This window comes from Pteropus medius, unplaced genomic scaffold, assembly GCF_902729225.1.
Source record: "Pteropus medius unplaced genomic scaffold, Ma_sr-lr_union100, whole genome shotgun sequence".
NCBI classification, from domain to species: Eukaryota; Metazoa; Chordata; class Mammalia; order Chiroptera; family Pteropodidae; genus Pteropus; species Pteropus medius.
In genome coordinates, this window is record NW_024351543.1 from 7895131 (window position 1) to 7917382 (window position 22252).

Below are 22252 nucleotides of genomic sequence, written 5' to 3' on the forward strand. Positions count from 1 at the left end.
CTGTCTAGGGAAGCAGCAAACACAGATGGAAGGCATGTGGCCTTGGGGCGGGCTGACCTGGGTGCACCCCAGCTCTACCACTTCTAGCTGAGTGACTTCTGGGCAAGGGTCTTAGCCCTTCTGAGCTCAATCTCTAAACCAGGGACGCTGATTAGGGTCCCCATCTAGCAGGGTTGTCAAGAGGATTAGCAATGAGGTGGGTGATGCTGGCACAGTGCCTGGCACACGCTGGCTTAGAAGGCATGGAAGCTGCTGGATGGCGACGAAGATGGAGATGATGGTGGAAACATTTAGCTCCCAAGTCACTGCTTTCTGTCTCCCTTGTTAGGTCACGAGTTTCCCCAACAGCTGGCATTGTCGCTTTCTCCTTTCTCCTCCTTCCTTCATATCCTCTCCTCGCAGCCTCACCTCTTCCTCGCCCCCAATAACAGACCTAGAGACGGACCCCATACAACACATATTCCAAAGCCACCAGACCACCCTATTGGGCTGTGCCCCGCTGCAGGGGAGGAAATGAGGATGTCATCTCTTTGGGTTCAGTCCTCCCTGCCCTGCCCCGCCCTCGCAACCCCCCGTCTCATCCCTACCTCACATTGTCATGTTTCTGGATGTAAATCTTATGGAACATCATATCCTCCTGCTTGGCGTTGATGTCTGCTTTCATCTCCATGGCAACATGACGGGGAAGGACAGACAGCAGGAGCCGCTCCTGGGGAGGGAAGCAGATGCTTTCATCACAGCTCCTTCCACCTGCCCGGCAGTCCCCTGTCCTCTCTAGGCTGACTCCTCCACACCTGTGCCCACACCTTCTGGGCCCTGGAAAACCTCTCTGGCTCTCCTGACACTTGTGGGGCTAACAACTGTGAGTGTGCCGGCGGGGTAGGCTGAGGTCATGCCCCCAGGGCAACCTGGGCCCCTCTCCCTGGGACACCCCCAGGGTTCTTTGTGCCCATGAAGAAAAGCGCTGCTGATGAACCTATAGCACCGAGCACCTAAGTCAGAATCCTATGTGTCGCCCGAAACTAGGTGTAACCTTGGCAAATTACTTAACTCTTCTGAGCCCCAGGTTCCTCGTTTGTCAACAGGAATGGAGTTGTTGACGGCATTAAATGAGATCCATTCGATCAGTCATTAAATATTTATTGAGCACCTGCCATGTTCCAGGCATCACACTGGGCGCCAGGAGTTATAATCACGAACTAGACAAGCAAGGCTTCTTCACAAAGCTCCCAGCTTCATGGGGGTGGGGCACTACAGGACACTGAGCAGAGATATCTGACCTAAGCTGCAGAGAAGTGGGGAGGTCAGAGAAGGCTTCGTGGGGACCAGAAGGATGGGGTGAGGAGGGAGGCTCCATTTCCACATAAGGGACAATGGCCCAGGAGAAAGGGAAAACATGCCAACTTTGAGAAACTAAGAGAAGTTAAAACCTGTCAAAGAGGAGGTAAGAGAGAAGCAGGGAAAGGGGCCAGAGACACATTGTCACGTCAGCCAGTGTTGGGGTCTAGGTCTTGCCCCTGCTCTGCACTCTCCTCCCAGCCTGCCTGCTCTGAGAGGTCCAGCTGCCTCTGGACCGGGCAGCCTGCACCTATGCCCTACGTGGCCCACTGCCCACGCCAGGCTCGTTCTCAGAATCCCCTCATCCTGGAGCCTTTCATCCTGGCTGCCTCCGGCCCTCCTCATTCTCCCATCCTTCGCTAGGCTTCACTGGAGGCTGGGCCACCCTCTCACTCCTCCATCTTTGCTGGTTCCTCTCCCTCCTGCATCTTTGCTGGTTCCTCTCCCTCCTCCTGGCCCCACATGGAGTGCTTCACCACCTCTGACCTCTTTCTGCTCACTCTTGTCCTCTAGGAGTGAGGTTTCCACCAGCACCTCTGGGGTCACCAGGGCTCCAGGGTCTCCAGCTGGCTATCTGATGTCTGGCCACCACCACCTTGACCCCATGCCCCAAACCACTTACCTTCCCCGGTTTTCATTCCCCAATGGCTCTTCTTCTCAAGGTCCTTGCCTTTGACCATGACACTCCCATTCTCCTGATCACCAAGGTCAAGACCCTGCCATGTAAACTGCTCCTACTTCTCAGAACCTTTCCTCTGAGCAAAGGTCTAGCCACAGGCCCTGTCCAGTACTGATCGAGTCCTGCTGGTTTGGACACAGCCCCCCGACTCATCCTTTCTGTCCTGCATCCCTCTCCACCAATCATACGCAGTTCTCACCTGACTGTTGGATTCTGGCCATGCCATTCGACCAGACAGCTTCTCCTCAGCCTTCCTCACTGCCTGTACAGCCCTGGTCTCCCCAGTACATGGCCTTTTGCATACCACTTCCCTGCTCAAAACCTCCATAGCTTCCCTAGGTTCCACCAGCCACATCAAATGTGGACAATTCTGGATCCACTGAACCGACTCTTCCTATTTTCCACTGCCAATGCCCTCACTCCACCTTCCTGTGCCTGGCCTAGTCCTGGCACGCTCCCCGCAAACCAGGCCTGGCTGCCATTCCTCTCCTTCTGAAATACCCTCTGACATCCCAGCCTCAGCCTCTACCAGGTCTAGGCCTCCCTCCGGTCTGGCCTGGATGACAGGGCAGGCTCCACACTGGTTTCTCTGTCTCCATGCTTGTTGTCTTTGCTTAATCCTCCACTGCAAGTCAGCGAGTGATCTTTCTAAAGCACACACCTGACCGGATCACTGGCCCGCATAAAACATTCTGTGCCTCCTGAAGCTTGCAGGATCAGCCCACGACTCAGCCTGGCCTCGAGGATTCCATGATCTGGCTCCTGCCTACTCTTCCATGCTCCCCTCCCAGTAACGCCTGAATTGAAATCTGCATTCTGCTCTAGAGAGAGTGAACCATGAGAAGCATCCCAAGCTTCTGGTACTTTTTTCTTGCCTTTGCACATAAGCCCCTCAGACAGAAGGACCGTACATGCATACTGCTCTTAACCCTCCTTAAGACTCACCGCCTTCCCAGGAGGAGGGTCCTGGCTCTGGCGTCAACATCTCCTTCCCACCTAGACCTTCGTTTAGAGCCCCTGATTACTCTGTAGAGTTCAATGGTCTGTTAACATAGCGGTGCCCAACCTTTTTGGCACCAGGGACCAGTGCTCCTATGAGAATCTAATGCCCGATGATCTGAGGTGGAGCTGAGGCGGTGATACAAATGGGGAGTGGCTGCAAATACAGATGAAGCTTCACTGGCTGGCCTGCAGCTCACCTCCTGCTGTGCAGCCCGGTTCCTAACAGGCCACAGACCGGTACCAGTCCATAGCCTGGGGTTTGCAGACCCCTGTGTTTAGTGCAAGCAATGAGACACCTCCCTGAGCTCTTCTCAGGGCTCACTGTGAGACGTCCCACCCGCACCCCATTCTGCAGCTACATGAGCAGCCTGCCTCCTAGCCCGAGAGTCCTGTGAGGGTGAGGTGTAGGGTGATACAGGCTGCCTTCCTTTCTCTGAATCAACCAAACCCCAGAACTCAGCACAGAGGAAGTGTCTAGTGTGGGTGTCACAGGGGCTGCCAGCTCAGGTCTCCTCTTCTCCCTCCTAGTCCCCGGCAGGAATGCTGACATTCTCAGAATCCAACTTATCGGCCCCCGGGGAGAGGTGGAGGGCCTCTCCCTGCTGCAAGGCCTGGGCTGCTCTGGCTCGTTTCCAAAACCACAGGGGGACATTGGGAAGGCAGCAGGCAAGTACAGGGGTAGAACTCTTCAGAGTCTCTCCTAGAGCATTCCCACAGAGCCAGGAATGCTGGGCTCCCTCCAGAGGAAACATTCCCCAGGGCTGGGCCCCCACCCAGGGAGGTGGGGCTGGGCAGCAGTAATGAGCACAGCTGGAGGGGAGGCAGGTCTTGTGTCTGCTCCCAGCCAGCTGTGCAGGGACCTCAGGGCCACACTCACCTGCTGCTGGTTCTCCCGCTGTGAGTGGAGCCGTGCCTGGATACACTCCCGGGTCTCCTGGAAGGCCTGTCTCTGGGAGACCTCTGCCGGATAGTGGGTGCAGACACCCACGATGTTGGTGCAGGAGAAAATGAGGACATTGGAGACCAGCTGCAGAGGGAGAGATAAGGACACCAGTCACTGGAGCCCCAACCCTGACCCTTCCAGTCCCACAGCATGGGCCCAGCCCCCAGCCCCCGTCTTAGGAAACACACATCCAGCTGCCAGCAAACAAATGCCAAGGGCCGCTGGGAGTAGCTGAGCGTAACTGGTCAGGCCCTCTAATGTCTTCAAAGACCAAAGCTTGGATGGTCTATTAACGGGTATGGCCCTTGGGACACCGAGTCACTGAATAATCAAACTGAATGTGTCCATAATACCAAAGATGAAAAGATCAGCTGTACTGGTGATGCTGTGAGCGACTGCGTGTGCTGGCAGTGGCAGGCGCACACTGCAAGGAAGGTTCCATGAGGATGGCAGGATTTCATTTTTTGAAAATGTGCCAGAGTCCAGCATAGGACAAAGGGCTGCCCTTGTACACAGAGGACTTAGTTTATTATTCCCCAGGGATCAGCTCCAATAAAACAAGTACTGGCTGGCTAACCATGAGACCCTAGCGCTGTGCTAAGTCCCCTGGGGAATGAGAGAAGGATAAGGTCCCTGGCCAGTAGCAATCAGTGCCCACAGCGGGTCTCACCTCCTCTTCCTAGGCTTCCATTCCTTCTCTGCAGCAGCACCAAGGCCCCCTGATGACCCCGCTACACCAGGTGGAGAGCATCTACCATCACCCCCGCTCCTCACTGATGCCCTTCTCCACGCTGGCTGGGATGTGCATGTGGAAAAATACCACTGCCCCTCAGGTCACAGAGACAAGGTTGGAATTCTTTTGAAAGGAAGGAATATTTACTGAAAAGCTAAGGGAAAACAAAACACAATGCAACCCACAAAAGCGAGTTTATATAGCACATTTCAGACACTGACAAAGGTGCTGTTTTAGCCAAAATTTCTCTTGACAAATACAACTATTGGAATATCTGGGTAAACTGATCCTGGTCCTGCCCTTGCCTTAGGCCACATAGGACTGAAGCCCACAAAGATGCTCAGGTTTCTAGGCCTCAACCGCTCCCTCCAAAACCTTAATTCATAGTCCCAACTACAGAAGAGGAGCTCAGGCCGGGCCTGCACCTTCCTCTATGGCTCCTCTGGCCTTGTCCATTTGGATCCCAAAAGCCTTCCTCTGGGATGTCAGCTGCCTGGCAGTGACCCAGCAGACAACTCCCACACTCTTCTTCCAGGGGCCTCTTTGTCTCAGGGACCTAGACGTCCTGCCTTGACCCAGGTCGGTGTTCTGCCTGAAGGCTTCCCTACTCCAGCTCTGAGGTGGTCCTGATCGCGCTGGGTCCTCTGCCAGCCTAGGCCTGGAGGCCATGTGGGCTCCATGCTGGATGCGGTGCCATCTTTCCCTGGAGACATCCTATACTGAGTCTGCCCCAGTTCATGAACGAAAAGAGACTCTCTTTCCCCATAAATCCTTTTTTTCTGGCTGAAAAACATAACATCTCCCAGATGCCGCCTGGACATGCCTTCATGGAAGGGGCAAACTCAGATAACCAGCTTCCCCAACTCTGCTGAGGACTCACAGCTCTCACGACTCCCTCCCCAACTCCAACTACCCCAGAATCCTACCATCGCCATTTTATGAAAACACACAGCAGATAAAAACCCAAGCTATTTATTACAAGGAAAGAAGACCCTTGCTCTACGGAAGCTGACAATTCAACTGAGGAGATAAATAGTCAAGACTAACGGAGAACTGGCATAACGGAGAACTGGCAACGGGAAGCAGAAATTGACTCACACCAAGCGAAAGGGAGAGGAGGGAGTGTGGGATGATGAGAGAAGACCTTTGAGCAGGCCCAGCTGTGCTGTGCTGCGTCTGAGTTAGGGGCACGTTTGGTGACAGGCAAGGGGAAGGGCCTCCCTGAAGAGAGTATCCAGGAAGCTCAGCTTATTAGGTACGCAGGGTCCTTGAATAAATAACCCGGGTTCTCAGATTCTGAGGGGAAGTCCACAGAGAGAAGATGGGGCTGGAAGGGCACCCTGGTGCCAGACTGAAGAGGCATCTGAATGTCAGGCTGAGAGCTCTCGGCACAACCCTTACATAACGGGAGCCACAAAGGACTGCTGAACCAAAGAACAGTGTGATGAGCGCACAGCCCCAAGAAGGTTTATCACGGGCGAGAGTAGTGCAGGGAGTGGGAGATGGGGCAGGAGGCTCCCACAGAGGCCCGAAGCATGAGGGAACAAAGACTTACACACAAGGCTGGGGGAACAGGCAAAGCAGAGCTGACTCAGAAAGAAGAGACCCCGAGACCAGGGAGGAGAAGGTGGCCTGCAGCATTAACCAACACAGTGACTATGAAAGCAGACCCTGAGGACGTGCCTCTGGAAGCCGCTGGGGACCAGGAGGTGAAGGCTGGAGGTGCAGACTGCAGAGAATTCTGAAGACTGTTCTAGTTAGGAGATATCTTTTGACAGGAGAGAGGACGATAATAAAAACAGGCACGAGAAAGGAGAAACTGAGAAGGAGATGAGGAGCTTTCCTCAGACAGGATAATGCACCATGATACTGTAACATGGCCAAGTGTGTTTCATCCCAGGAATGGATGGCTGCTTCAACTTGGAAAATCAATCAATGTAATTTACCTTATCAACAGACTAAATAGAAAAATCATGTGGTTCTTTCAATGGTTACCAGAAAAGTATTTGATAAAATTCAACATCTATGCAAGACTAAAAAGGAATTCTTAACAAATTAGGAATGGAAGGGAAATTCCTCAATCTGATCAATGGCATATATAGGGAAAAAACCTATAACACCATACTTAATGGTGCAAGACTGAATGTTTTTCCTTAAGGACCAGGAACAAAGCAAGTTCGTTCCTTCTTATCACTAGTATTCAATATTGTCCTGGAAGTCCTAGATCATTCAATAAGACAAGAGAAAGAAATAAAAGGCATACGGTATGGAAAGGAAGAAATAAAGCTGTCTATATGTGCAGATAACATAACTGCTTATGTAGAAAATCCCTAAGAATCTACAAAACAGCTACCAAAATTGATGGGCAAGTTTACAAATACAAGAATACAAGATCACAGATACAGGTCAATATACAAAAAGCAACTATATTTCTGTATATAAGCAATGAACAATCAGAAGTGAAATTTTTTTAAAGTACCATTTAAATGTCACCAAAACTATGAAATATTTATGTATAACAAAATATGTGCAAACCTGTTCACTGAAAACTATAAAATGCTGATGAAGGAAATAAAAAAATATCTAAATAAAATGAGAAATATACCATGTTCATGTATTGAAAAACTCAATATTGTTCTGATGTCAATTCTCCCCCAAATTCATGAATAAATGCAACATAACTGAAATCAAAATCTAAGCAGTATTTTTTTGTTTAAGAAATTGACAAGATAAGTTTAAAATTTCTATGGAAAAGCAAAACAACTAGAATAGCCAAAATAATTTTGAAAAAGATGAACCAAGTTGAAAGACTCACACTACTCAATTTCAAGACTTATTATAAAGACACGGTAATTAAGGTACAGCAGTACTAGCATAAGAATAGAAATATAGATCAATGGAATAGAATGGAATGGAATGGAATAGAATGGAATGGAATGAAATGAAATGGAATAGAGTCCAGAAATAAACCCTTACATTTATGGTTAGTTGATGTTTGACAAGAGTACCAAGACAATTCAATGGGGAAAAAATAGTCTTGTCAAGAAATGATGCTGGAATAACTTGATATCTACATGCAAAAGAATGAAGTTGAATCCCCTACCTTATACTATATACAAAATTAAATCGAAGTGGATTTGATTTAATGTAGCTCTAAATGTAAAAGCTACAGCTATAAAACACTTAGAAAAAAACATAAGAATAAATCTTCATGACCTCCGATTAAGTAATTACTTCTTAGATATTATACCAAAAGCACAAATGACAAAAAAAAAAAAAGTAGATAAATTGTACCTCATCAAAATTGAAAACTTTTGTGCTTCAAAAGGCACCAGCAAGAAAGTGAAAAAGACAACAAACAGATTGGAATTATCCGCAAATCATATATCATACCTTTAATTTTGACAAACATATAAAGGCAACTAACTGGAGAAAGGATAAACTTTTGAACAAATGGTGCCAGAACAATTGGATATCCATATGATTAACTCAAAGCTCACGACATATACAAAAATTTCCTCAGAATGGTTCTTCATAGGCCTAAATGCAGAACTTAAAGCTATTAAACTTCTAGAAGAAAACATAGAACTTTGGGTTAGGCAAAAATTCTTTATATATAATAGCAAAATCATGGCCCATAAAAGAAAATAAATGATAAATTGATAAATTAGAGTTCATCAAAATTAAAAAAACATTTACCTTCAAAAGACACTGTTGAGAAGATGAAAAGACAAGCCACAAAATGGGAGTAATTACTTGTAAGTCATATATCTGATGAAAAGATTTGTACCCAGAACCCACTTTTTAAAAGAGCAAAAGATATGAATAGACAACTCACTAAAGAAGATATTAAGGGTGACAAATAAGCACATAGAAGATGTTCAAACTCATTAACCGTTAGAGAAATGCAAAATTTTAAAAACAATGAGATACTAGTAAACACTATTAGAATGGCTAAAATAAAATAAAATTTAAGCTCAAAAAGAAAAGAAAAAAGAACTGCCAGTATCAATACTGCTAAGAATGTAGAGCAGCTGGAATTCTCATACCTTGCTAATAGGACTGAAAAATGGTTCAGTCACTTTGGAAAACAGTTTCTCAATTTCTCATAAAATTTAACATACACTTACCACATGAGCAGCAGTTTGACTCCTAGGTATTTGCCCAAATGAAATAAAAGGTTACATTCACTCAAAAATCTGTGCAGGAATGTTTAAATTTTACTCATCTATAAAATGGAACGATCGAGTGATAACATATAACATCGTAACTGAGTCTCAAATACTCTATGCTGAGTGACAGAAGCCACACTCAGAAGGCTGCATACTGTATGATTCCATTTACATGGCATTCTGGAAATTGCAAAACTATGGAGACTGAAAACAGATTGGTGGTTGCCGGGGGCAAGGGACAGGGGGAGAGGTTGACTAAGAGGGGCAGCAGAAAGAAATCATTCCTGGTCATGGAACTGTTCCTTATTTTGATTAGGTTGGTGGGTACACATCTTTATGCCTTTGTCAAACCCACAGAACTGTACACCAGAAAGGGTGAATTCTACTGTATGTAAATTATATAATAACAACAACAACAACAACAACAACAACAACAACAACAAACCAGGAGTAAGATATCCAGGAGGGACTAGGAGAGAGAATGTGAAGAATCAGCTGGATGGAAAAAAGGCAGCTTTTCCTCTCTCTGAGGCCAGAAAGAGGGGCCAGAGTCTATTTTGAGACACGACCCCCAAGGTAATTATCAACTGGCCGCTGCAGCATCTCAGTGCTAATCCTTCTGGCCTCTCCTGCTGTAATCTGACTCTTACTGCAGCCAGAAGGCCAATAGCAACAGACGGTGCAAATCCAGGTAAAAGGATGACCTGTAACCCAATAGGGGTCCAAATGGCTTTGCTAAGCTTAGTATGCCTCAGGATTCCTTCCTTTCATTTACTATACATAAAATGGGGTGAGCAAGAAGAGGGTTCTTGGGCAAGGCCTTTGGGAAGGGTGATTTCAGTAAATTTGACCTGAGAGTGAAAATTTAAGAGATTAATACGTCAAACATACACACAAAGCAGGAATCTGTGCACCAGGTCTTAACAGATGCTAAGGCCCCCATGAGACAATAATACTATGAACAGAGTGGAAGCATCAGTGAAATCTGATGGAATTCTGCTTACAGCCTTCTAGTGGGCATTTGTAGCTTAAAGATAACCTCACACCTCGGGCGCAAGGGTCCAAATGCTAACCGGTTCTCTTCTCCACTAAAAACAATGATCGGTTTTTGAGCCCCTTCATATGCTCCATGGAGGCAGACACGGTAAAAGCATAAACCCTGTCCTTATACAAAAGACAATTAGTAAATAATAACAGGTATCATTCACGACAGCAGGTAAAGAAGGCCTAATTAAAGGTTTGTTGGTTTTCCCTGTGCCGACCCGAGACACATCTAACACACGAAACGTGTGTGAGAGAAGGGATACCTACACCACACCGAGTGGAGTAACAGGGGACCCAACAACACAGCAAACCTCTGCCCTGGGTGTGCCTCCACATGCCCTGCAGATGGCTTGGGTGCAAGTGGTCCCAGGACCACACCAGGAGAGATCCCAATAGAGGGGAATGTTTGGGATTCTAGTCTTTGAGCGGAAACCCAGGGGAGACGCTTATGAATGTTTACCACTCCAGCTGGCATTTCTATAAACCCAGCACTTCGGAAACGCGATCTCTGGCTGCCTGCGGGCTGCAGGTTTGATCTGACCACGCGTGAAGTTAGAGTGCTCCAGTTTGCTCAGTGTCTCCTCCACAAAGGCTGAAAGAAACCCCAGCAGCCGGCCTTAGGCTCTGGCAATTGTTGCTGCCTTTCCTCTCTGAATTTTCAGGGCCACCTGCTGACATAGGCTTGCTACTCGCCAATCCTGAGAAAGGAGCAAGGCAAAGAGGACTGAGGAATAAACAGGTTTGGAATAGAAGGAAATGAATTGGAAAAAACCCTCGTGCAATTTGCTACTTCGCATAGCTTCTGCTCCGGACAAGTCAGCCAGCCCCGTGCAGGGATGTTCACACAGTAGGTGTCTGGTAGTGGTGGTGACGCCCAGGAGGTAGAGAATCAGAATTCCCAGGGTGACTGATGTAGTGATGGGGGTATTAAATTGGGATTTCAGGTAAACAATAAATAATGGGTTTTTTTAGTATAAGTATGTCACATGCAATATTTGGGACATACTTATACTAAAAAAAAAAAAAAAATCTGTCGTTTACATGAAATTTAAATTTAACCGGGTGACCGTATTTACCTGGCAACCCTACCAGGGAGCCTTTTCAAACCTGGCCTTCCCCCAGCGCTGGCAACCCTCTCGCCTTGGCAGAGCCCCAGCATACTAAGGGTGACCCAGCACCCTACTCCCTCTTCCAGACCATTCTCCACTCTCCGTAGCTGCTGCACAGTCAGACCACAGCGCTGTCTTTCCACATCAGAGTCTGAAATCACCTCAAGTAAGTGCAAGCTGGGGTCTGAGGGTCCAGTTCTCCACTACTCTGCATAGTAGAAAGGGAGAGGAGGTCTTCTCCTGTGGGTGTGACCCGGGACCCCAGCCCTAACAGGTACAGCCTCTTCCCATTCTAGTCCTTTTTCTTTTACGAAGACACAAAACTAGCAACCAAATAAGCCCCAAATAAAAAGAGCAGACAAACCTTCCACCTGCTCTAGATTTCATTTGTTCTAAGAGTGGTGGTGGGAAGCTAAGGGACCCTGGTGGAAACCCATGATGATAAAAAATAAATCGAGGATGGAGAATCTTAAATTATAGAATCTTCAAAGGCATGTTGGCACGGTTCCTTATATACTGTACCAAGATCAGTTAGGTGCCAAATGGCTTTTTAAGATACTACAAATTTTAAACTTTTTTTTTATTATAGTGATCCCTCTTTAAAATTTTTTCCTTTACAAAGAATATATATAGACTGCAGTATGCTTTTTTGGTGATCAAAGCCATATTATCTCTACTTGGGAACTTCTGAGATGAAGCTCCTTTCATGGAGATGGCAGATCTAACTTGAAGGCTCTCAACTCTCTCCGTTCCTGCTAGGGTCCTGCCCACATGGCACCCCCTCCTGTCCATCCAGCTAGGATTTAGCTGCTCGGGGCTTGTCAATCTCTCCTCTAGAATCCTTTATGTGCACTATCCTCTCTGTCAGAGATCCTCATATCTTTTCACATCATAATACTTCCTGCTCAAAAGCCTGCCATGACTCCTTATTACTAGTAAGATAAAGCCTAAAATCCTGTGCTGGCATCAGAACTCTACAATTCTCATCATAGGCCACATTCCCTTCTCATCGCTTACCCAAAGCATACAGGCTACTCACTGCCTCTGGAAAACACCAATCTACAATATGATTCTAAAATATGATGTTTATTTAATATAATTACTGTTACTAAAATCAGAGCATGAAATATTAAATCGATAACTGGCATATAATACATTAATAATAATACATTTTCGGGAAAGACAAACTAGACTAAAATGTGAAGAGAGACAAGTACCTAGGAATGACTGGGTACAATAATTTTAGTCTCAAAACACTTTCACATGTAACATTTTATTGTATCTTTATAAGACAAGCAAATTGGGTGATCTCACCCCCCACTTTTGTTTATCAGAAAACTGGGGTTCGAGGTAGGAGCCCCGTCCGTGGGTACACAGGAAGGCAGAGGCAGAACTAAATCACAGATCCTCATTCTGAGTTCAGAGCTTGTCCTACTCTACTGTACTAAGCTGTTATTTATCCCAACTTAATTTAGGTCTACTTTTGTTTTTTGTTTTTTGTTTTTCCATTTAATAAAGAAACACTCAACTTTCTGTCACGGTCATCCTGGGTGCCCCAGGCCTTCTTCATAGATCCTGGTCACGTAAAGTGCTGCCGATCAGGAACCTGCTCCCAGCCACTGCCCTCTCCAAGGAACTCACCACTGGATGAGCAGGCCCATCGTCTGTCTCGTGAGGCCAAGCCTTATTCCAGTATAGCTTCCTTTAAATATTTTTTCATTGATATACCATAAAACTCACCCTTTTCCACAATTCAGTAGGTTTTAGTGTATTCTCAAGATTTTGCAAACTTCACCACTATCTAATCCCAGAACATTTTCAATATCCCCAAAAGAAACCCCACAACTGTTAATCACTGCTTATTTTCCACCTCCGCCCCCAGCTCCTGTCAACCACTAATTCACTTTCAGTCTCAGTGGAAGTTCTAGACATTTCATATAAATGGGATTATATAATAGGTAGCTTTCTGTGCCTAGCTATTTTTACTTAGTACAACAGTTTCATCTCTATTGTAACACATATTGGTATTTCATTACTTTTTATGGCCAAATAATATTCTGTAGTATGGCTATACCATATTTTGTTTATCCAATAATCAATTATGGATATATGGGTTGTGTACACTTTTTGGCTATGGTGAATAATGTTGCTATGAACATTCTTGTACAAGTTCTTACGCAGAAGTATGTTTTCAAGTCTTTGGGGTATATACCTAGGAGTGAAATTGATAGGTGTTATGGACTGAATGTTTCTGTCCCCTTCTGCCTCCCCATCTATATGTTAAAATCCTAACCCCCAATGTGATGGCATTAGGAGATGGGGCCTTGGGGAGGTGATTAGGAGGGAAAGTAGAGCCCTCGTGAATTAGTGCTCCTATAAAAAAGATCTCCGAGGACGCTCTAAATCTCCTTCCACCATGTGAGGACACGGTAAGAAGACGGCCAACATCAAAAGTGGGCCATCGTCAGACACAGAATCTGCTGGTGCCTTGAACTTGGACTTTCTAGCCTCCAGAACTGTGAGAAACTAACGTTTATTGTTTTAGCCACTCAGCCCCTGGTATTTTGTTACAGCAGCCTGAAAGGTCTAAGACACTGGGTCATGTAGTAATTCTGTGTTAAATATTTTGAGGAACTGACCAACTGTTTCCCAAAGTGGCTGCACTATTTTATATTCCAACTGGCAATATGAGGGTTCTGATTCTCCATATCCTCCCCAATACTTGCTTTTGTCTTTTTTATTAAAGCCATCCTAGTGGGAGTGAGGTGGTATCTCACTGTAGTTTTGATTCCCTTAAATTTTAAAGCAAATAATGACAATAACATGTGAGATAGTTTATTCTGTACCTTGAACAGCTGTACCTTTAGAGGGAAATGGCCACACCGTACACTTTATTTTTGTCATCTTTGGTGACTTATTCCTAAGACCTTGTGTGTGCATCCAGAAGAGAAACAACAGCTTTCCCATGATAGTACTTACTTGAACAGAGTATCCTCTTAATTCACTCAACAAACAGCACTGTGCTGGTAGTCTAGGAAATCCCAAACCTGGCCACCTGGCCCGTGTCCCCCAGGACTCCAAGCCCAGTGTCAGAGTCAGGCGTATGCATAGAAACAGCTAAGAGGACACAAACTCTACAGGCTTCGTAGTCTTAACCCCAAGATAGTTCCATAAACACTTAGTTTGCAAAAAACAGGGCAGAGAAGATAATACTTGTAATATCTGAAGTAAGTAGAATTTAACAGAAAACTGGATAATGTAGATAAACAAGCTATTCAAACAAGTAAAACTAGGAATGACTTACTAACATGTGATATGAAATAATGCGAAACCTCACCAGTAAGCAAAGAAATACAAACGAAAACAATATTTTGCCTATTAAACTAGCAAAGCTTTTTTCACAGTACTAATGTTGGCAAGAATGCAACAGAACGGGCACTCTCCTACAGGGGAATGTGAACTGGTACAGCTCTTCCGGAAAGCAGCTTAGTGATACGTATGAAGAACCTTGGAAATTCTCATCCTGTTGGACCTGGTCAGTCAGTCTCCTGTGCTACAGAAACTCAGTAGCCTGGGTAGAGCTTTATATCCAAGGACAATCAGAAAATTAAAAATGGGGAACAGCTAAATGCCGAACAACTGGACAACAGATGAATAAATTATGGAGCTTCAATCCCCTGGAATATGTTGAGGCCTTTAAAATGTTTTATTTAAAGAAGATTTAATATCATGAGGAATTTTTCAAAATATAAAGCCAAGTGTGTGGGGGGGTGGAGAATATGGAATTGCACATTCAGTGTGATCACAATCTAAGTGTGTGTGTGTGTGTGTGTGTGTGTGTGTGTGTGTGTGTTGTGTAAATGTCTCTAGGTGGTGGAATTTTAAGTAGTTTTGACTTTTTTCTTTAGAGAATCGAATACTGTCCAACTTTTCTATCATATGTATTACTCTTAAAAGACATAAGTGATAAATTTGTATTAAAAAAAGAAAAAATATATATGCTTTTACTCTGAGCATGGCAAGCTAAAGTAACTTCTTATCTAACAGAAGAGATAAGGCGAGAATTCAAATGCCTACAAAACCAGGCAGAATAAGTCAAATGGCAAAAATATTCAATCCAGAAAAGGAAGTCACGTCTGGGCAGAGGGGGAGTAGGAAGGCTTCATGGAGAAGTGTCTGGAGATGGAACTTGCAGTTTGGATGGGATCGAGGCAGCCAGCATTACGGTGGGGGCATCCAGGAGGCGGGGGCATCCAGGCGGCAGAAAGAACGTGAATAAAGGGGTGGAGGGAGAAGAGTGCAAGGCCGCCTGGGAACACCAGAAAGCCGACCCTGACTGGAACTGAACAAGCAAGGGGCCTGGCCAGAGACGAGGTGGGGTTTATGACTCGATCACAAAGAACATCCATGTCAGGGAAAGGAGCTGGCCCACCACCCAAGAGGTATTCAAAACACTTGGTGACTACATTTCCAAAAAATCAAAATTATATTAATTTTTCAACTTATAAAATGTGCATTCATTAGAGAAAATCTCAAAATCATAGGAAAAAAATCAATTTACCACCCAAAGACAACCAGTTTTCACTGGTTGATTCCCCTCCCTCCCTCCCTTTCTTCCTCTCTCCTTCCCTCCCTCTCTTTCTACCCACTCACGGGTTTTTTGTTTTTGCTTTCATATGGCTGTGATCTTACTGTTTACATAATTTGGTATCTTGCTTTTTTACTTAACATTATAACGTAAGTACATTCCCCTGTTATTACAACGTCTCATGCTGCAGGCTTTCAACAGGGGAAGGTGTTCAAAGCTGCACTTCGGGAAGATCAACATGACAGCTGGGAAGGAGGCAGCAAAGAGGAAGGTGCCGGAGACAGAGACACCAAATGAGAGCTGGGGGAATGGCACCCATGAGAAGGACCAGGGCCTGAGGGAGGCCAGGGGACCTGCAAAGAGAAAGGGGGGTAGTGTCCAGGATGTCCCAAGCCAGGCATCTATCTGAGAGGGGTGAGTCTCCAGAGAGAGGAGAGGGCTTTGGTTCTTAATCCACGCAGGGAAGTCCGAGGAGGGGCTGGTTTTGGGTAAGTGGAACGAGTAAGGCACAGCGTGTCATACAGGCTAAAAGGAAGGGAGAAATCCAAAGAAGTTAAAGAGCCAATAGTCAGGTGCTGTGGAAGAGCCTGAAAAGACATGCGCACATCAAAGGTTGTTAGGGGCCCCACAGGCGACCTCAGAGAGAGATTAGGCAGGAGTCCAGACTGCAAGGGGTTCGGTCATAAGGGACAGTGCGGTGGGAGGCAGTGAGTGAAGGTAACACTTTCTCAGGATGCTTGGGAGAGAGTGTGGGTTACAGCCTGAACGGACACGCTTGGAGTGAGAGGAAAGGCGGGCAAACTTGATTTATCCAGAGGCAGAGGGAGGGGAGGACTAAAGAGGCAAAAGAGAACGAAACTCTAGTGAACTGCAGGACACTGCTATTTAGGAGGCAGCCACCTCCTAAATGGCTATGCGCACGTGAAATATGTATGGCTAGTCTCAACTGAGATGTGCTACGTGTAAAATACACACCAGAATTTGAAATAATTTTTATGTTAATTACACGCGGACGTATTCTGGATATAGTGGGTGAAATAAAATATATTGTGAAAATTAATTTCACCCGTGGTTATTTGTTTTTTGTTTTTTACTTTTTTAGCTACTGAAAAAGTTAAAATTATGTATGTGGCTCTCATATTTCTGTTGGACAGCTATAGAACAAAGAGGAGGCAAAGCAGGAGGGACCTGAAGCACGGTGGACAAGGGACAGACCACGGGCTGATTTTCAGAATATTAAATTGGTGCCCACCTTTGGGCCACAGAGAGACTGGCCCCCGACTCCTGGCCCCCGAGAGGGTCATTTCCGAAAGGCTCAGATTCATTCACCTGCCAGGCTCCAAGCCAAACTGGGATGGTGTAACCCATGGCAGCCACTTCCCTGGCTTTTGGGAAAATGAAACGTGGAGGCAGAAAAGGGAAGAGGGTGTTTAGGGGCTAAGGCTGAACCATAAGACCCCAAGGGAAGAGAAGGTCTCGGACAGGGGCTCAGATGCAGGCTGAGGTGTTAGGACTGTCTAGAGAACATGTCAACCTGTCTCTCACATCGTGAAACTTGGGGGCTTCAGAAAAGTACACGAATTTAAAACCACAGCGAGAAGGGGTGGGACAAGATCAAGAAATGAATACCTGGAGGCAGCACAGTATAGAGAAAGAAAAGAATGGGGACACGCTTTTCCTCTGCGGACCTCAGCTTCCTCATCCAAAAACCCAGAATGGCAAGAGGTGACGTCCGAGGTCTTTGCTGCCTGGGACGGTCCATGGAGTGGCCATGTTCTGGGTCTTTGGCTCCTTAGGCAGGACAATTGTCCTGAGCATACTACTAGGAATGGAGATGCCACTTACGGGATTTTCTGAGGAATCCTGATTTCAAATATTCTGCCTCCTGTTCCCCTGAAATGCAATGGGATGCTCAGCATATAAGCTGTAACTTTAAAGCAGCTGGTCACACCTGGAAGACATTCAAAAGTCTTCTATCTGACCCAAAAAGATCAGTGGGGAATCTTAGAGGAAGCTGGAGATTTTCAGAATGTATGCCAGAAGCCAGCACAGCAGCCCCCCCACTCCACACTCAACACCCACTCCCAAAAGTTTAGGAATCACACATACAGAGCAGAGTGAAAATGTAGATACATTCCAACACAAACCAAGGACATGAGTTGGGGTAGAGGGGACAGTGGTGACGGAGAAGCTGAATGGTGGCTGGCCCACCCATAAACTGCTTCTCATGCAGTTCTCTGACCTCTGGGGTAAGGAAGAGTTTGCTTTGTGGCCTGGCAAGAAGTTTTGTGGGCTAGAAGTTTATTTATAATCTGAGTGCAAATGAAGTTTCTCTCCTCCAGAAATCTCGTCTTGGAGAACAATTATCCCGCACCCCACTCCCCAAGTTCCCCCACCCTCAGCTTCCTCCTCCCGCTTCCAGGAAAGTCAGACAAGCTTTCATTGTTCTAGGTGAGCAGTGGTGACAGCTGAGGATGATGCGGGCTGTGTAGGTGGAGAGAAGGGGCTGACAAAATGCTGGAATAAGATTCAGGGAGAGGGAGAAGAAAACCCCGCTCCCAGCACTGAGTTCTGGTTTCCACCCCACACAGGTGAAGTGCGGCTCCTCGTGCCTTCCCCACCCACTAACCTTCACCCACCCACACCTCCTCCCTCCCACTAGTCCTCACCTCCAGGGCCCATTTTAGGTCTGCTGAATTCGGAAGTAAAAAAGAAATGCTCAAGAGAAAGTGAAATTGCCCCCAAGCCGCTTACCTAACAAAGAGTTTAATCTCAAATGACCCTCCCTTCACACCTCTACCCCACAGAAACACCCTCTCGGCTCCAGGTCCATTTGGCGACTGTGTAAATTACCGTGCCACTGGCTCTCGCCATGTGCTTTCAGAGGAGAAAATGAGATTAACCTTTTTATTTAAAAAACATGTTTTAAAAGGCAGCGGCAGACACTGTTAGTTGTCCACCTAAATTCATCCTCCCCTTCTTTCAAAACAAACACATAGTAGTTGGGCACATGGCTGCCCAGCTGGGTCTTTCTCAGCCAACCCTGCTGCTAGGTGCGGTGACTGTGACTATGCTCGGGCCAGAGGAGTGTGAACGGAAGAGATGAGGGCAACGTTCACGTCTTCTCCCTTCCATCCTCAGACAAGCCACTTGCCCTTCCTGGACCAGCACGTCTTTTTACTCTCTTCTGGGCTGGAACATGGATAGGCCCCAGACTCCGCTTTGACCATACAGAAGAGGATAATGTCCTTGGGTCTAGTGGCACAACCCCACAGAATTGGACCAGGTCACATCAGGGCTATTATTACCTGAGAGAGAAATAAAGCCACTGTGTCTTCTGTGTCTCTTTGTTACACAGCTTAGCCTGTACCCTAACTAATATACCTGCCAATATACCAGAGCTTTCTAGGTCGGAGCCTCCAGGGGCAGCCTGATCCCATTCTTCCCACCATCTCTCCCATCACCTGCTCCAGTGCAGAGGGAGAAAGCACAACATGCAGAGCGCACAAGATGAGGGAAGGCAGGATGGGGTTAGAGGTGTGAAAATGAGAAGGCCGCTTCAAAAACGGCAGAAGGTTCCGAGGCAGTGGTCCTGACAAGAGCTGGGCCTGAGCCCAGAAACCAGATGAGAGACAAAGCAGACAGACTGGCTGGATTCTCGAGGGCGGAAGGAAGTATAGTGGCCACACTCCACAAGCTGGGAAACGGAGGCCCAGAGGAAAGAAGGAGCAGGCTCTGCATTATTTCAAGGAGATGAAGCATGGTGTGGGGAACGGACACGGGATTTGGGGTCAGAAGACCTAGATTCAGGTCTCAGTTCGGTTGCTTATTAGATGAGTGGTTTCAACTGAGTAACTTCACCTTAATAAGCCTCAGATTCTTCTCCTATAAAATGGGGTGACATTATCTATTTCTCAAGGACTGTTGACAAATTAAATAGGGCAATGGTAAAAATGTCAGAAAAGCAATTATTCTTCTACCACTTACCCAAGTTTCGATATAGTGAAAGCAAGAAACCGAGAACCCCAACCAACCTATCCCCAGGCCCCAAGGGAAGTGGGTGAGGATGAGAACATCAGTCATTATTGTCAAGGGTCCTGAAGCACCAGGAACAGCGCTGGGTGCCTTTCCCAGACCATGTCCCAGCAAAAGTGACACATGACCAGGCCCACGAGGGTTCTAGTCTGGAGCCTCGGGGTATTGCGCACACCCAGGCTTGGAGGACTGGCCAAGGGCTGGGGGCAAGGCTGCCGCTCCCACACCCCTGTGGGTAGCATCCCAGGGGCAGAGGCCGCCAAAGATGGAAACCACCCCTGCTGGAGAAAGGGGCTTCTCTTCTCTGTCCAGCAGCCTCTGCAGGCTCTCGCCTGGAGATGACGGGCCTTCACTAGAGAGTCCAAATGCCCTATACCTAAAAACAGGGAACTGAGAAGCATTTGGAGAGCCTCTGTCCTGCAAGTGAAAGCAAAGACCAAAGCTTCTCGGAGGCTCCCAGCAAGCGGCCAGGCCTGCCGGGGCCAGCACAGGCATCTGAACCTTTTCTCGTCTCATGGTCCCTCGACATTTCCAGACAGCAAAGTGCAGGAAAGCAACAGGTGCCTGAGTGCCCTGCCTCAGGAATAGCTGCTCCTCAGCCAAATCTGTGGGGAGAGTGAGGGGTTTGCAAGAGGGTGGGACATCGAAGTCCCTGAGGTCTGTAGTGAGACTAGAGAGAGGGCTTGGGGCTCCCTGCTCAGCATTCCCCCTCCTGTCCTTGGGCTCTTTTTCCTCCCTCTCCTTTACAATCCAAGTTCCTTTCTTTCTTTCTTTGAAAAATTATTTGAGTTGGTGGATGAAAGTGAACTCAAAGGCAGCCCTCGCCTGGCCCCAGAGGCTGTTCCTGAGAGCCCCAGCACCCTCTGATAAGTCCGCCACGCAGACCCTCTCAGCCTATCTGACCAGAAGACTGTCTTCTCCTGAAAGCTGAGCTCCCATGCCCACTCATCGCCTCCTCTCTCGCCTCAGTTTACCCCCAGTTCCCCACTAGAACATCCACCCTTCTTAGCCCCAGCTCTCACTCCCACCTAGCCCCAGACCCAGACCCGCCAGGCTTAGTCCTCCCCACTCTTCCCAGAACTCAGGAGCAGCACCCCTGACCCCTAGAACATGGCAGGGAGGGCACTGCCCAGGACACTGTAGGATCTGGGGAAGCATCACGATGGCCTGCGGGGCAGGGTATCAACCTTGAATGGCAACCCGCCCCGCTCAGAGTGCCCAGGGGAGAGAAGCTGGCAGAGTCCTTTCTCCTCCCCATCTGGAGAGGTCCCTTCCAAGGTCCCTTCCAGGGCTCAGAGGTGGATGGAAGGAGCCACGCCAGCAACGCCAGATGCTCTTCATTCCCCTGCCACATGTATGTGCCTGGGATGACAGAGCATGAGAACATCAGAGGAGAGGACACAGCAGCCAGCCTCCCCACCACCAAAACCGCTGCCCCACACAAGCAGCAAGGGCCAGGAGGCCCGACCGAGTTTGTGGCTGGCAAAAGAACCACTCCTGACAGTCTGCTGTGGACCAGGGCCTGCATCAAGGGAGCTGCCATGGAAAGGACTGTGAGGTACACCTTGTGTAGGTCCCTATCTGAAGCAAACAATCACCCCCCTAATAAATCAGCTTTGCAAGTCCGAATGGTTGTGAACTGGGCTTTCTTAAAGAGGGTCACAGCGAGGGCAGAAAGCAGAGCCTGGCAAAGTCACCTGGGACCCCCGCAACCTGAGCGCTGACAAGCAGAGGAGAGGACAGAGGTGTTTGCAAAAGTGGGCACTGCAACACTCGGCCGCCAGTTCTCTTCTGGTCAGTTAAGGTCCTCGTCCATTCTCGGAATCAGCCACAGCAAATCACTCCCCAGAGTCGGCCGGGTAGCTCTCTGGGCACGAGGAACAATCTTACAGATCCCCAGCTCCCCACACTGTGCCTAGCACTTGGCAGGTACTAGATAAACGTTGGGTGAGTAGGCGAATGGGCAAAGGCATCAAGGAATGACTGGTTCATCCTGACCACAGCCATTTCCAGGCAGACTGGAAATGTACAACATGTACACAAGGAATACAGACTAATCTGACCTCAGCATGAGCCCAAAACAATTAAGAGAGGAAATCTACTACAAATCGCCCAGTGCATTCCAAACTGTAAGTGCATTTAGAAATCCTCAGCTGTTTGGTATTGTCCATGCCACTGGCTTCCTTGCTTAATGCAGCTAACCAGACTGATGGACACCCAGGGGGATGGAGATCTCTCTTGGAGCCTATTAGCATCAGCTGGGCTGCTCCAGGAGCCACAACAGGACTGGGAGAGTGAAGGCTGAGGGAGGGTCCCATTCTCCCCACCCTACCCCCACGGTCTCACAGCAGTGACCCCCTGCCCGGATGAGCCCTGGGGAGTTGGGGTAGGGATCCCTGTGAGCACCTCAAGTGCTAGCACGAGCCATCTAAACTAAATTGCCCTTGTCAAAACAAACCCACTGCAGGCACTCCCAGGGCCAGTCCCGGCTTTCATCACTGACACTTGCTTAATGTGGAATTTGGCCAAGAGGCCATGAACCCCCACGTAGCAGAGGATCAGGCCTGAGGGAGCACAGGCCCTGGACTGGAGTCCAATCCTATTACTAC

At 47.5% G+C, this 22252-nt stretch overlaps 1 protein-coding gene across 1 annotated transcript in view; it reads right to left on the reverse strand.

Moving 5' to 3' along the window:
• The window catches only part of ADCY5 (adenylate cyclase 5), a 136109-nt gene that overhangs the window by 52997 nt on the left and 60860 nt on the right, over positions 1-22252 (reverse strand). Inside the window, exons 2-3 of the mRNA XM_039843212.1 lie at positions 3897-4046; positions 588-709 (exon numbers count right to left, since the gene is read on the reverse strand). Coding sequence (XP_039699146.1) covers positions 588-709; positions 3897-4046 — 272 coding nt within the window. The remainder of the gene's footprint in view (positions 1-587; positions 710-3896; positions 4047-22252) is intronic.